The sequence below is a fragment of the Podarcis tiliguerta genome (genome assembly GCF_965153285.1).
Source record: "Podarcis tiliguerta genome assembly, chromosome: 11".
In the NCBI taxonomy this organism is placed as follows: Eukaryota; Metazoa; Chordata; class Lepidosauria; order Squamata; family Lacertidae; genus Podarcis; species Podarcis tiliguerta.
The window spans coordinates 4,790,591-4,806,504 of NC_139544.1; the positions used below are offsets into that span (position 1 = coordinate 4,790,591).

At 40.5% G+C, this 15,914-nt stretch overlaps 1 protein-coding gene across 7 annotated transcripts in view; it reads left to right on the top strand.

Annotated features, from left to right (window-relative positions):
* The window catches only part of LOC310659704 (transducin-like enhancer protein 4), a 127,739-nt gene extending 112,033 nt beyond the window's left edge, over positions 1-15,706 (top strand). For 6 of the 7 annotated variants that reach the window (XR_014502945.1, XR_014502946.1, XR_014502947.1 and 3 more), the window contains 11 exons: positions 132-284; positions 2,346-2,478; positions 3,642-3,835; positions 4,238-4,314; positions 5,790-6,039; positions 8,227-8,474; positions 9,840-9,987; positions 10,427-10,577; positions 10,832-10,908; positions 13,324-13,779; positions 14,881-15,706. Coding sequence is in view for 1 of the 7 variants with exons in the window: in XM_083403428.1 (XP_083259554.1) it covers positions 132-284; positions 2,346-2,478; positions 3,642-3,835; positions 4,238-4,314; positions 5,790-6,039; positions 8,227-8,474; positions 9,840-9,987; positions 10,427-10,577; positions 10,832-10,908; positions 13,324-13,431 (1,539 nt within the window). In the remaining 6 variants the exon portion in view is untranslated. Of the gene's footprint in view, positions 1-131; positions 285-2,345; positions 2,479-3,641; positions 3,836-4,237; positions 4,315-5,789; positions 6,040-8,226; positions 8,475-9,839; positions 9,988-10,426; positions 10,578-10,831; positions 10,909-13,323; positions 13,783-14,880 lie in introns of those variants that run through there. The other variant, XM_083403428.1, reaches the window with a different exon arrangement.
* The last annotated feature ends 208 nt before the right edge of the window (positions 15,707-15,914 follow it).

Consider the following 15,914-nt stretch of genomic DNA (forward strand, 5'->3'; position numbering starts at 1 on the left):
TCATGTCCTCTGGGCTGGAAGTATGTTTCTTTGGCCATTTCTGCCAAAGGCAATAGTCAAAGGAGACATATGTCGCTCATCCAGCCTACAGCAAATAGGATGCCCTGATTTTAATTACAGTTTGTTTTCAGGATCCTTCATCACCACGAGGAAGCCCAGCACATTCTCCAAGGGAAAATGGCTTGGACAAGACCCGTCTACTCAAGAAAGATGCACCAATTAGCCCAGCCTCAATAGCATCTTCCAGCAGCACTCCTTCCTCCAAATCCAAAGAACTTAGCCTTGTAAGTGACTATACAATCTATGCCCATGCTCGTATCCCTGTGTGCACTGCTGGGTGCCTAAATAGAGAGGGGGAAATAATGAGATGTGCCCCAGTTGCACATCTTGATACAAAACTGCCTTCAGTGCATTTCTACTTTAAAAAAAGAAAAAGCACATTGAAACCCAGGCTCTTTTTAGGTGATAGAGAGGGTTTGTTCTGCTAGCAGTGTCTGAAAATGATGTATATGCCTTTATTGTGATATATTTTTTTCATGCCAGGAAGCTTGCCATTCTGTGGATAAATAAGAGCACACAGGGGTTCTTTGAATATTTTTTTCTATGGCAGTTTACAGTAAATTCAGCTTTCTACTTGGATGTGATTTGCTTCTTGGCTTTATTTGTATTACTGGGCTATGTTCAACTACAATCATTTTCTATCTAAAAAGTAATCTGTCATTTACAAGAGCCTTTCTTGACTTGCATAACAAGTCATAATTCAGAAAAGGGCTGCTTGCAAAGCCAGAATAATGTGTTTCTGTGTTCGTACATATGTATGCACATATGTGCGCTGTGTGTAAGAGAGAGTAGAAAATGCCATGCCTTACCCACATTTTTCTCAGAAAGACTGTTCTTGCTCTTCTCACACTATTGTCTAGAAGGTGCAGAGAATTGGAGGCAAATTTAGAAGTAGCCCTTAGTGCAAAATTGGTTGTGCAAAATCCCAGGCAGAATAAGGAGTTGGCATGTGACTAGTGACCTGAAACAGGGTATATGCATTTTTGCACCCCTGTTCCTATGTTACAGTGCAAAGGTAGGGGAGGAATGACTTAGGCAAGCACCACGTCTCATCCTCACCTCCTCCATGAGATATTACCATATATTACATTAAGTTCTGGGCTGAATAACCATTGAACATTGCATATGTCACTGGTGCCTTGCAGAAAGGTAGATTCAGACAACCAGATTCAGACTCCTCCACCCGTACTCCTTGACTTCTTTTGTCTGAGTGCTGCAGAAATGCTGTTCTGATGTTTTACTCTCTGATGTTTTAGCCAATGTCATAAATTTTGTACTTCATATTTTTATTTTCTGTAAGCTGTTTTAAGACATGTGGCAAAAAGCAAGATAGAAATTTCTTGAATAAATAATTCAGACAGACTGAACTAGGTTTTGCAGTTTGGTCGCCATCCCTTTTGGGTTCGTTGGCACATTGGCAAAGCAGAGGGACTGTCTTGGGCACCAGACACACTGCAGCCAAGTCTGTTGATTACAATATAATGCTACTTTCAAACCTACTTTCATCGGGGTGACCCACAGGACCCCATGGGCACCAAGGAGGGCTCCTATGGGCATACCTGAATGTGCAGGCACCCCATTGGCAACCCCTACTTTAAAGTATTTTAAAGCATGATGGTATTGTAATTTGATAATAGGAGTTTTTACACTTTGTTGAATGAGTTTTGGCAGTGGGATCCATTAAATGTCAAATCCCTTCATTCAGTTATGCACATTTTGGGACAGAGAAGGAACATGCCATTGCCTGATCCATCCTATAAATGTGAAGACTGGAAATATAATAGCTGAGTTAAAATCCTTTCCCATCCCATCACTGGGCACCTATCTTAGAAGTTACGTTTCCTCAGCTTCATATTCCTGTCTGTGGGGGGATGACTTAGTGCTTCCAAAGCGATATGTACTGTAACTAAATAAATGATTATATAAGTAGGAGGGCCTAAAAATAACACCACTTAATGTCTGCCCTTTACCTTTCCTGGAAACACCTTAATGATCCAAACGAGACTGGCTTTTAATGCTAATTACAGCAAGCAAGTACTTGATTTTTTGTAATACAGACTGCTGGGAAGTCTGCCTATGTAGATCCCACTGAAATGAACTTCTGCAAGTTGCATTTGCTGTTGTTTTTGCACAAGCTGTAGCTGGATGATTGCACCCTTAGATGCCAGTAAGAGCAGATAAAAACTGAAAGAGAAACCACACAAGTCAACCCGTTCTAGATTGCGCTTTTGTCGATTGCCTTTTGCTGAAAATGTAAATAATCTACCTGTCTCTTTTCACATTAGAATGAGAAGTCCACCACCCCTGTGTCTAAATCGAGTACTCCCACTCCACGGACTGATGCTCCAACTCCCGGCAGTAATTCTACACCAGGATTGAGGCCTGTGCCTGGGAAGCCACCAGGAGTTGACCCATTAGGTTCGTAGGCCATTTGAAGGAGGGGCTGCCCTCCCTTTTTTAAAGATCACATTTCTACTTTGCACTCTCTTGCCCATAAAGTGGTTGAGCTCAGATCTGGGTTCAGATTCCACACCTGCCCTGGGTTTGCTAGATGATCGTAAGCAACTCATTTTATGGTACAGCAGCAAAGGTCAAGACAATGAAACAGTTTGGCCTTTACAAGTGATCAGTCAAAATTTGCCTTCAGTTTTATGTCTGAGATTATTCACCTGTGCAGAAATGACATTTGTTTGTTTGTTTGTTTGTTTATAAAAACATTTATGTAACACTGTAGCATAAAAACATATCACAGCAGTTTACAACAATATAAAACCAAGAAATGACATTATAAAAGTTAAAAAAAAAAAAACAAGTTAAAAGCAAGCAGAAATAATATACAAACATCAGTAGACCATTGTGGGATATACGTATTTTTCGCTCTATAAGATGCACCAGACCATAAGACGCACCTAGTTTTTGGAGAAGGAAAACAAGAAAAAAATAATTCTGAATTTCAGAAGGCAGAACAACAAGAGGGATCGCTGCTTTCGCTGCACGGCGATCCCTCTTGTTGTTCTGGCTTCTGGGATAGCTGCGCAGCCTGCATTCACTCCATAAGATGCACACGCATTTCCCCTTACTTTTTAGGAGGGAAAAAGTGAGTCTTACAGAGCAAAAAATACAGTACTCTCATTTGCCTACATAGGCTTGGCACAATGGAAAGGTTTTCAGCAGGTGTTTAATAGTGGGCACAGAAGGCTCCCACTGAATTTATGAGCAGTGTTCCACAGGACTGGGCCAATGACACTAAAGTATTGATTTCTCATTGTATCTCAGTCTGTGGAGCATGAGACTCTTAATCGCAGGTTAATGGGTTTGAGTCCCACATTGGGCATAAAGATTACAGGTCATTGGGCTAGATAACCCTTCCAGCTCTACAGTTCTCTGATGCCATCAGCCTCAACAACTCTGGGAATGACCAAAGATGCTGGGATATAAGGGTTCAGGTAGTCCCTCCGGTATCTTGGACCCAAGTTCTTCAGGGCTTTGGAAAGCAGTACAAGAACTTTCAGGCTCAGTAGCAGATGGGCAGCTGTTTAAACAGTGGTGTCACCTGTTTTCCCCCAACTTCTGTTTTGTAGCTTCAGGCCTAAGAACGCCCATGGCAGTACCTTGTCCTTACCCTGCCCCGTTTGGAATAGTGCCCCACGCTGGGATGAATGGGGAGCTGACCAGCCCTGGTGCTGCCTATGCCGGTCTCCATAACATCTCTCCTCAAATGAGTGCAGCAGCAGCTGCCGCCGCCGCTGCCGCAGCATATGGGAGATCTCCAGTGGTAAGTTTCTTTCTTCGTGGTTTGTACCCCATGCTCATTGTGCTCATTGTGCTCCTGAGTGGAAGGGGTTTGTTTTCAACCGAGGCACAAAAAGGGAGGTAGGCTGCCCTAGAGAAGCAAAATAAACTAGGAGAGGCCTGAGCCTCCATGTTTAGAGGCAGTATACCTCTGAATATCACCTGGTGGGAATGACAGATGTCTTGCCATGGCTGGGAACAGAGTTTGGGAATAAGGGTCCTCTGCCTAATCCAGCAGGGATTCTTCTTATGTTCTTAAACCTCAGGGAGGACTCTTTTAAAGAAATGTTTGTGAGCCCCTGAGATTTAAAACTAATGGCTAGAATTCTATCATTTCCCATTAACGCTTTGAACTTTCTTTGTTCTGTTTGTGGGAAAACTTCAGGTTGGTTTTGATCCACATCATCATATGCGAGTCCCAGGCATCCCTCCCAATCTGACAGGCATCCCAGGAGGAAAACCGTGAGTGTTAAACGTACAAACTCAATCATATTATTAAGCTTTTGTTCCTTTTGCTTCCTCTGTGATACTGAATTCGATGCGTGGCAGAGGGTGGTTAATCCTCCTTTTAATCTTAAAAGCCTATTTGGCAGTTTTTCCCATAGGTGAATATGCGCCAAGGGTATCGGATGCTGTGGATAAAAGAGGCCATGGGGTAGGGGTTATCCTTCTGCAATGGGACGTGCTGGACCACAGTAGCTCAACTTGGCACAGAAATGCAAATTGCAAAGGGCTCTCTAGTGTGCATGTCTTCAGTGTTCTGCCTCTCCGTTTTAAAAATAATTCCTTTGTGCACAAAAGAAGCCCTGCAATCAATTGCAGACTTACTGGATTCCATAAACAGCACTTTGCAGAGAAAGAAACAGCAAAATGTTCTGTTTGATTGAAAATACTAAAAAGAATTATGGTATTGTAATGTACAAATGCATCCTTGATGGAACTGACCAGAAAAGGTGACCTACTCTAACAAGCTTGGTTCACTGGGAGCTGGGCATGAAAGAATTATATAATTAATACTGAGTTTTCACTCACATTCCTCTTCAATGAAGTGAAAATAGGCACAGTGATCCCAGGGCATTCATTTGTGCATATATTTACGGCATTACAATCCCCTTTTGCAAGCAAAAAAGCAAAAAGTGGCAGAGCTCTTGATGATAAGTAGTCATTTTTCACATGTTTATTTGGTTTTTTTTTAAAAAAAACACCCAATCGGTTTATTTTTTGCACTTTCTAAGGCATAAATACTACATGTAAGAAAAACATTTAAAAGACTTATGCTTCTTCACATGCCAGTATGTCTTAGAATAAAGCTACAGCAAATAAGGCAGCAGAATTTCTTCTTCAGGAAAGATTTGTGATCCATTTTCAGTGGCCTGTGTGAGTTTTCCATTTGCGCACTACCTCCATGAATCTGCTAGCCTCCCCCATCCCTTCCATTAGCCATATATTTCCATATAATGTACTCCAGCTGAGCCTTCAATGAAGTTGTGAGCAATGACAGAAGCGCTCCAACACGTTGCATCTTAGAACAAAGCTGTTTTGAGCAGTGGAGCGCTCTCCCTAGCAGAGCTTTTGAGATGAAGTTGTTGATAGGTTATTCACAGGTGGTGTAACTGGCAGTCATATAACATGTTGTTCCTGGTGAGATGTACTGCTTGCCATGTTGGCTCAGCATTTATTGGTCTGCCATTTTGGCATTTCTTTCTGAAGAAAAATATATATAAACTCCTTGGTATTTGTGTCCAAGAAAAAATATTGCAAGGGGCTAGAATGAGTTAAGCCCAACTATGTTAAGCTACGTTTCACAAATTGTGCCTTAGCCTGGATCTTTTTTCTAAGTTAAGAGAGACGTTCTTCATCTATGTAAACCCTTTGTCTTGTGCATACCACACGTGTGGCTCATTGAAACATGTTTTCCTCTCTTCTTCTTTCCCTAGGGCATACTCATTTCACGTAAGTGCAGATGGCCAAATGCAGCCTGTACCTTTCCCCCCTGATGCCCTCATTGGGCCAGGAATCCCACGTCACGCTCGGCAGATTAACACCCTGAACCACGGGGAAGTGGTATGTGCAGTTACCATCAGCAACCCCACAAGGCATGTCTACACTGGTGGGAAAGGATGTGTCAAGGTCTGGGATATCAGTCATCCAGGAAACAAGAGCCCTGTCTCTCAGCTAGATTGCCTGGTGAGTAATGGCAGTCAAAAGGTCTTTAGAGAGTTGTTGCTGGTGGTGGTGAGGTGGCCGTGGAGCCATAGAGACCATTGTTGGGTGGTTGGGGCATCTGTAAATTAGTCATCCACTTTGATGTTTCTGCATGTAGTTTAAGTAGTCCTAAAACCCAGTAATTTTGCCAACTGCTTAGTTCATCAATCACATATTTTAAACTCTGGGATTTAATTGAATTTCAAAGGAACCTGTCAACTTTTAATAGAGGTTTCTGTGCAAGCTACATAGTTTGTGTATCTCTAAATTTAGACTATGCATTTTCTGTAGAGGATAATTTTTCAGTTTTGGGTGCTTAACCAAGGAAAAACATAATCATTAGATATTTTTAAAATTATTGTTAAAAGCGACATTTATTGTGGCTGCAATCCAGTTAAACTGGCTAATCATGATGTTAGTAGTTTACCTAGTTCATCATTTTATTAGGTTAACATGAATTTGCGTCTGAGTGAATCAATAATTGTGAAGCAAGAAGCATATTTTGTTTTTTTAGATGATACACACAATAACACCTATAATCTTACAAGACTTAAATAAATACGAGAAAAAATGTCAGATTTAAGACCATGCTTGCTACCTGAAGCTTTTATAAACACTTGAATTAAAATCATATTTTTAAAAAAATATGCCTACCCATAACTTAAACAGTCCAAAAATGGTCATTCATTGGCTTAAAGGCAGGCTAGCATTTTACCAAAGTTGTTGGTAATGAGGAGCATTTGGACTTAACAGCATTTCATGATAATTCTGTTCTGTTTTACAAATTCATGGAGGATAAAGCTGAGTGCTAGAAGGCATATGCTCTGAATCTCAGTTGCTCAGGAGTACAAGTAAGGAGAGCGGTGTTGAGCTCATGTCCTTTTTGCACGCTTCCCATGAGCATCTGCTTGGGCGCTGTGAGAACAGGATGCTGGAAGAAAGAGGTTTTTTACCTGATCAGACGGGTTTCTGTTATGTTCTTAACTTCAGTTGATTGTATGTTTTAATTGATTTTATATAAGCTGAAATAAACCATAGTTAATAGCTTACCATGAACACACAGAAGGCTCCAATTTGTTCCTTTCCTCTTACTAGTGGGAACAAAAAAACCACAATGCAGTCTTGCATCTGAACTGAGATCTTGGTTTGTTTGCTCCAAACAAACCACAGTGTTAAGCAACTTTTGTTCTGGGATTACAAGCATGGTTTATTTGAACCAAAAAAATAATAATGCAGTCCCTGGTTGAGACATAACACCCAAGTTAGGGATGCTTGCTTGTTGCTCCTGCTGGCTTGAGGAGGAAAAGTAAAGTGGTGAACATTGGTTAAGCATGATGTGTGAGCTGGACTAGATTATCTTGACAATCTTTGCAAAAACCTGTAAGTCTTTATTCCCATATTGGGGATAGGAATGCTGTGGCTTGAGGGGTAAAGGCTTCCTTAGCCATGCTAGTCAGAGTTAAGATACAAACCTTGGTCTGATGGCACATGAGGCCATCAACTTGCTAAAGCTAGATGGTAGACCTTCAGGAGAACTGTGTTCCATGATGGAAGAGAGCCAGAATATAAATGTAAGAAGATGATGATAAATAAATCTCTGAGAAGCATTGTTGTTCTAGCTTTTGGTTCGTTATCTTTTCCCCATTCTTGACTTGATACTTTCTTCCCCTGTATTGCTACTATTACTACCAACTATCAATTGGTAATGAAACATTATAATACCGAAAATACTTTTCAGTATTTTATTTTTCTTATTTCTTGGCAGTGGTGGTAGATTTATAAAGTCACTGTCTGCTGAGAGTGACGTTGGTCTCCTTCAAGGGGTTAAAATAACAGAAACACAAACTTCCTCCAAAATAATGTAGGCTTCCATATGAACTCAAAAGGCTCGCAAGCTCTGAACTGTTTGGGGCTGGGCGCAGGCCTGCATGTGCGTTTTGATACTAATTAAGATTAAATATCTCTCACTGCTGAATTTTGTAGATCAAGTTTAAGTACTTCCCTAATGTCGTGTAATTTTCTGGCATTAATCCACTTTATCATTGTCATAAGTATAAATGGCTCATTAAAACCAAGAGGGAATACAATACTTTTATGGATTCCTGCTCTCGTGTTAATGCTGTTTTCCTTTCCTCATGAGTAATCTCTTGATGGCTTCTGTCTCTACAGAACAGAGATAACTACATCCGCTCCTGCAGATTGCTCCCCGACGGCCGCACCCTGATTGTTGGCGGGGAAGCCAGCACGTTATCCATTTGGGACCTGGCAGCTCCAACTCCGCGTATAAAAGCAGAGTTGACGTCCTCGGCTCCTGCCTGCTATGCTCTGGCAATCAGCCCTGATTCCAAGGTCTGCTTCTCCTGCTGTAGCGATGGGAACATTGCAGTCTGGGATCTGCACAATCAGACTCTGGTCAGGTAGGTCAGCTTAAGCCGGATTGTCAAGCCAACTCTAAATGTGTTCACCATACTCTGTGTTTGCACTGGGGGTGTCATGTGGTTGGAGCTATAGCAAATGAAGCAGCCATAAACGTGAAAGGTCAATAGTTGTTTGCACATTAGGCTTCCAGAATCATGAATTATTACCTTTAATGCTGGATTATTTCAGCCTTCCACTACCCATTCTGCCAGTGTTTCTCCATTCTGTCAAAGGAGACATTTCTAGGCAGTTGCTACCTGTGAAGCAGCAGCCATTGCAGACTGTCTTTGTGTGTGTGTGTGTGTGTGTGTGTGTGTGTAGTCCAAAGGTTAGAATTAGATTTTTGATTGGTGCTGGAATGAATAAGAGTATTAGTATTAAAATACAAAGTATGGCTCAAGTGGCCTACTAATTTGTTATTTTTGTGCAGGCCTAGTGGAAACAAGGGCTGTAGCTCAGGGTTGGGGAAGAGACCTGTCTTGAAATCCTGAAAAACTACTTCCAGTCAGACCATACTGAGCTAGATGGGTAAATTGTCTGATTCTGTTTAAAACAGCTTCCTATCAAAATTATGTATATGCATTAATGACTGAATAATGTTTGTAGTCTCTGAAATTAGATTGTGTGAACGTGTATACTTGATTTTGAGTGGCTGTCAGAAAGTACCAGTCATGTGAACTCCTATACTTTCTTTTTCCTTTGTTTCTTCTTCATTGGCTCATTATGAGTCCTTTGGGGCTTGGGTGGAAAAATTGATATATTTTTTAAAATGAATTAATTTTGCTCCTGAGATCTGAGGGCAGGGCAGGCAGTAAACCTAATTAAATACAGATGAGAGTTTAAGTACCTCCAAGCTGGGAATTCTTTGAGATGCATTGGTTTGCTGTTACCTCCAGTGGAAAAGAAGGCTAAACAAAAACCAATAGCCTATGCAAAGTCTGAAGGGTAATAATGCATGGAAAACATGGCTTGTCCTCAGCTAATAATCATGTTCTGTGCTGAAGCCACTCTACCGGGGGGCAAGGGGTACAGGAAATGCAATGATTGGGTTGCCAGAGAGAGAGAGAGAAGGTGTAGATATGTTGGATCTTTTAAAACGGATTTTCTTGAAACTGCATAGTTCTTTTAATGGGTTCCTCACCAACCACCATCATATCGCAGATCACATCTATCTCTACTGACTAAAGAGCACAAATTGTGGATCTGGTGTTTTCTCGCATTACCTTGATGCAAAAACATGGATCATGTAATTTGTTTTGAGGATACATCCAAAAATTAAAATTGTGTGTGTGTGTGAAATTCCTGCCTCGATTCATACTTCTTTTGAAAGTGATGGCACTTTTGCCTTGTTTTGACATTTCCAGGCAATTCCAGGGCCACACAGACGGAGCCAGTTGTATTGATATTTCAAATGACGGCACTAAGCTCTGGACAGGAGGCTTGGACAATACAGTGAGATCCTGGGACCTAAGGGAAGGCAGGCAGCTACAGCAACATGACTTCACATCACAGGTGAAGAATTCACGACGTGTTAAAAGTGATGTTTTTATACTTTAAAAATCAATTTTCTTAAAGCAGGCTTGAAGAACAGCCACAGAAGAATCTTTTCCTTTGGCTTTTGCATCCTTTAACTGGTGTGTGTAGGGCTCTTGTAGATGATCAGCTATCTATAGGTCCTATTCCAAAATAACTTGTATGAAAATACTATTTCAGCCCAACTCAGAATTAAGATGTAGCTCTTGATCAGTGCCGTAAGTTACACAGTTAATTGAGTTTTGTTTATATGAGCTGCTGTCTCTTGAACTAGTGCTGTCACTTCATTAGCATCTCTTTGAAAAATAAAAAAACTGTGTTAGACCAAATTATCTTCCCAACAGCAGTAAATTCCGACACCGAGACAGGTGTGTAAAGCTTTCATTAAGCATCAGCCTGTGTACTATTTTAATTGCAGATCTTCTCACTGGGTTATTGCCCAACTGGAGAATGGTTGGCAGTAGGAATGGAGAACAGCAATGTTGAAGTGCTGCATGTCACAAAACCAGACAAGTATCAACTTCATCTTCATGAGAGCTGTGTGTTATCCCTGAAGTTCGCTCACTGCGGTAAGCAGTTCAGTATACAGTCGCGCCGTCTTCCGAACCTGCTTCCCGTAAAAACCAAGAAGGGAGAATCAAATGGCAGATACTTAATTGTACATGTATGGTTGACTTTTGTTTTGGTCAGCCATTCAGCTGCAGATCATTGTTTCAACCAGGGATAAAGAATGTGTGGGAAGGGGGGAAGAGAATAGATTTTGTTGATGTGCAGGTTAATCAATTGGAAAACTGCTTCTAATTATTTTAAAATCTGATTTCAGGCAAATGGTTTGTAAGCACTGGAAAAGACAACCTTCTGAATGCTTGGAGAACACCTTATGGAGCCAGCATATTCCAGGTAAAAATCATAGAGGTGGGATGTTAACCACATACGAAGCGGCCTTATACCAATGGTTTGTCGTAGGACCTTGCAGAGCTTCTGTCAGGGAAAATTCAGCAACCTCCCTTTGTATAGCGACATTTTACATGAAAATACTCGGATCCGTGTTAGATGCGACCGTTATGGGAACCTATCAAAGGAAATCCAAAGTTTCCATGGTGTCAAGCAAGGCTGTGTTCTTGCCCCTATTCTATTCAACTTCTATATAAACTCCTTAGTCGGAAAGATGGAGGAAGCAAGTACTCATTCCCCAAACCTAAACAATATACCAATCCCAGTCCTTTTGTACGCAGATGATGCGGCACTTATTTCCTTCTCTTGTGTGGGTCTAAGAAAACTTTTACGAGCTCTTACAGAGTACTGCGAAGCTGAACACCTAATAATAAATTACACTAAATCAAAAATTATGGTGTTCCCCAAGAGAAAACTCCGACATAAATGGAAAATTAATAACCAACCTATTGAGCAAGTAACATCTTTTAGATATCTTGGAATAATTTTTGATGAGAAGGGATCTTGGTGCCATCAGATTAAGAATTCCATTGTAAATGCGCAAAGATCTTTTAGAGCTATCATAAGATTCTTTTACAGAAAAGGAGGTCAATATGTTCCTGCCGCCTCCCAGGTCTTTGTTGCAAAAATACTTCCACAACTGATGTATGGCACCCAGATATTTAATTGCCAAAAACTCAAGTCCCTGGAATCTGTACAAACTAAATTTTACCGCTCCCTACTAGGGTTACCTACCTGTGTCTCCAACACTGCCATTAGGCTGGAGGTAGGTCAACTCCCTATTAATGCCAGGATATGGATCCTGAAGATTCACTTCTGGCTAAAACTCATATTTTTCCCAGTGGGAGTGGCTCCATTGACTTTACTAGACCCGTTCCAGTCTAAATGGAGATTGTCGCTTTATGAAAAATTGAAGGGCCTGGGGCTTTCCCCACAGGAACTTATAGCCGCAGGTTTTGAAAAGGCTAAAATGATGGTGAGCCAGCGAATAGGAGATATAGAGCTTCAGGACCATATGAGCAAGATAGATAAATATCCAGCTATCCAAGATTATGGAAAAGGGTTTAATCTAACCCCATATCTGCTGGATCTACAAATCGCAAAATATAGGCGGGCGTTTACCCTTACCAGATTTGATGTACTGCCATCTGCCTTACTAAAGGGCAGATACGAGGGCACACCCTATGCCGAACGAGTTTGCCCATGTGGTCTGAAGGAGGCGGAAACGGCTTCACATGTGTTGTTACACTGCGACCTCTACGGGGATATCAGGTCACTGTTTATCTCCCCTATCGTTCAGAAATTCCCAGGTCGATCTGAATCTCAGCGGCTGAAAATCCTACTAGGAGATAAAAACCCAGAAGTAACACTGAAAGTGGCCAAGTTTTCTGCGGCCGCGATCAAGCGGAGGGCATTAGTTGTAAAAAAGTAAAAGATCTGACCCTTGGACAAGCCCCCCCCCTTTTTTAAAGTCTACACATATATTGTAGCGCATATATGAGTATATATGTGCGTGTGTGTGGGTGTGTGTGCATATGTGTATTGTTTTTATGTATAATTTTACAACTTTTAATTGACACCATCATTCCCTCGTAAACTACTGTTGTTTTTATGTTTTTTTCTTTTCTTCTGGTCTATGACCGTAATAAACTTATTCATTCATTCATTCATTCATTCATTCATTCATTCATTCACCCTTTTTCCATAACCCCACCTTATTCTTTCTTTCTGCTGCAGACTTTGGCAGTTCTCAATGTTTCTTTCAGTGTTCTCCTTAGATACACAGTTTTCCTTTCTTTGCCATTTTGGCACAGCATGCCTTCATTTGCCACAAATGCTATTTTTCACAACCAGTCAGAAAAATAGTGATTGGGTAACATGATTGTCCGGAATACATTTAAGACAAGCTTGCACATTGTTCAAGTCTATGGCTAATTTTTGTGCTGTGGGGGTATATGTTAAATACAATTCATGAAGTTCTGCTCGTTCCTTCCCAAATTGCCTGCTTTGGGGCTAATTTTTAGCCTGTTGGTTAACTTGATGACAACACATTAGCTGTTTCTGTTTCCCCATTAACTACTGAATGAATTAATTGGGTGCTGTGTAACAAAGTAGGTTCTTAACATATCTTGGTTTTAATCTCTAGAGGACAGTTCATGTAAACAATAACATGATCAATGTCTCAGGTCTGCAGAGTTTACTGACCTTAAGTTTAAGGATTCAGAAACAAAATGACTTTAGGAAGGAAGCAAAAATGGCTAGACCATTCTGAAAAAGTCTTGTTTGAAGGGAAGAGTTTAATATTGCAATTTTTTGTGCAAAGGATGGTTAACTCTCTTTCTCTCTCTTTTCTTTTTTCAGTCCAAAGAGTCATCTTCTGTGCTTAGCTGTGATATCTCTGTGGATGACAAATACATTGTTACCGGTTCTGGGGACAAGAAGGCTACAGTCTATGAAGTTATTTATTAGAGACAAATCTGAATGAGAACTGTACTCCTCCTTGTAGCACTTTGCTGTATATTTTTCTTCTCTCTCTCTCTTTCTCTCTCTCCTTCCCAAAGTGAGGACAGAAACTGTTCATCACAATTGTGGACTTTTCCCACCAGACTTGCTATTTAATATCAGGCACCCATTAAGGACTTGTAATACCAAATCTCCAGCTATCTACTTGGAAGAAGATGGAATAAGCATACCTAACAGGGAACTGACTCTTTCAATTATGTATCATAGCTGTAATGTATTTATTTTGTTTAAAGAAAATCTTTTTAACAAGGAACTGACTAAATAAAGTAGTCTGCTTCTGCCTTGGATTTAAAGGTATGTTGCATTCTCAATGTTTGTATTGTTTGTGTGGGGTGAGGCTATTTGGGAAAGAATGGGAATTTACCATTTATTAACTAGTGTACACATCTGCACCAATTCTGATCTCAAATGAGTGCTTCATTAAATTCTATTGTTTAATAAATAACGCATAATTTATTATAAGAGGTGATAAACTTGTTCAGATGAAAGTCTAGGAAAACAGGGACTGCAGAAGATCTCGCCTGACTTGCCTCGCCTTTCGTCTTGCCAGACAGCCATGGATGGCCTTGATATTTGATGTTAAAACAGACAATGGTCCAATTTGCACTATAACTAAACTAGGATTTATCATTGCAGCCCTGAGGGCTTGCTTGTTCTCCCTCACTCTCCACCTCTGGTGGAAACTTCCACTTATGTTTTTAACAAATTGCAGTTGTCCCTCCCAGTCCAAATCCAGATAAACTGATCAATGTTGACTATGGATTAGGGAAGAAAGCCAACTTCAAAGCATGGTGCATGATCCGGGCTTATTTCCCTATATGTTGGTGCTGTGCTCCTTTGATTTTATATGCATAGGCCTTATGCAAACCTTGCGCCTGTGTGGGGGCATAGCAGGTCCAGAGGCAAGTCAGAGCCAGACACAAAATGATCAAGGCGCCTCCCCACTAAGCATAGACTAGATGCTTCTCTGCACCCAGGCCAATCCAAACATAGTCAAGCATAAGTTTTTCTGGCTGTCTTGAAATTTTATACGGACAAACATGCTGCCTGGAAATTTGAAAGGGGGAAAAATTGGTAGTTCTATATCAAAACTGGGTTATTGCCACTTCTGATCTCAAATGGGTGTTGGTTTAATCTCAGTAGGCTACACACAGTGGGGTCTTGCCTGCTGCACCTACTGTATTTTGGGGCTCATTCAGTAACTCTGATTTATCAACGGCAAGTTCAAGTGACATATGACGAGGGTATCCAAAAAATACGCCCAAAATAGAATTACTATATTAAATCTGCCATTTTACAGTGTTTTGTAAACAGTGCTGTGTATGTTGTTCTTTTGAAACAAGTGCAGTGTGTTGCCCAAAATGATGAATATCACTTCTCTTTTGTATGTTTCAGAGAGAAGTACAATAATGTGTCTCCAAGAATGACCTTCATCCCTTCTGGACATTTTTGCCACATTTCTTTGAAAGGGGAGATGTGAGTCTTTGGGCAATTCTGCAGTTACAAAGATTACAGAAAAATATTTGATATATTCATTGGAAATGGCACTGAGAAGGGAAAGGATTCTACAAGTGTACAAACTATAAAAGCGAGGACCTCAGAGGTAGGATTTAGAAGAGCACTCATTCTGAAGTGCAGAACAGAATGGATTTTCACTCGGGAGAAGGACTTGCGTTATTTACCGCCAGTTTTACCCAAGTCTTAGTTGAACGTCCCTGAAATGGACGCAGGCTGAGCCATTGTGCCAGAAACATTGTGTTATCTTTTTATGTTGTTGTTGTTGCTGTTAAACTATGACCTGTGACTTTTTTTTTTTTTTGAATGCTTAAAAAAAAAATCTTTTAAGTCTGTGGATCTGCTGATGTACAGTGCCTTTGCTGCTATGGATCAAAATCAAAAGAACTGTGTAGATAAATCTTTATTGTGTAAGTAGAAATTTACTTAATTTCATACTAGAAATGGGTTAATGCTGCAAGTTGAAATGGACTGTTCATTGAAGTTCCAAATGTGGTAGCAAAAAAAAGATAATAATTGTGTTAAGTGCTCAGTGTTTGATGTCATTAACAGTTTCGTAATACTCTACAGTGTAGAAAGATTTTGATACTAAACTGTGTCATTGTACATAGTTCTAATGCATTGTATTGACCACAAGTACTTCTATAATGGTAGATTATCGTTTGTGCATTCAAACTTTTAAGCATTAAACATAAGTAACTTGTAAGATGTGGTTTTTCTAATTTCCCTCCCTCTGTGTGTGACAAAAATGAGCCCAACCGACAGGCATAAAAGCTTTTTAAGCCTACACCATGAATAGTGTGTGTGTGTCAGAAAGAACTTCTCACCCATGTGTGTCTCTTTTCCCATTTATGAACAGAAGAGAGATATGAAATGCAGTTTTTGCCAACTTCATGAGCATTGCAGGATTCAGT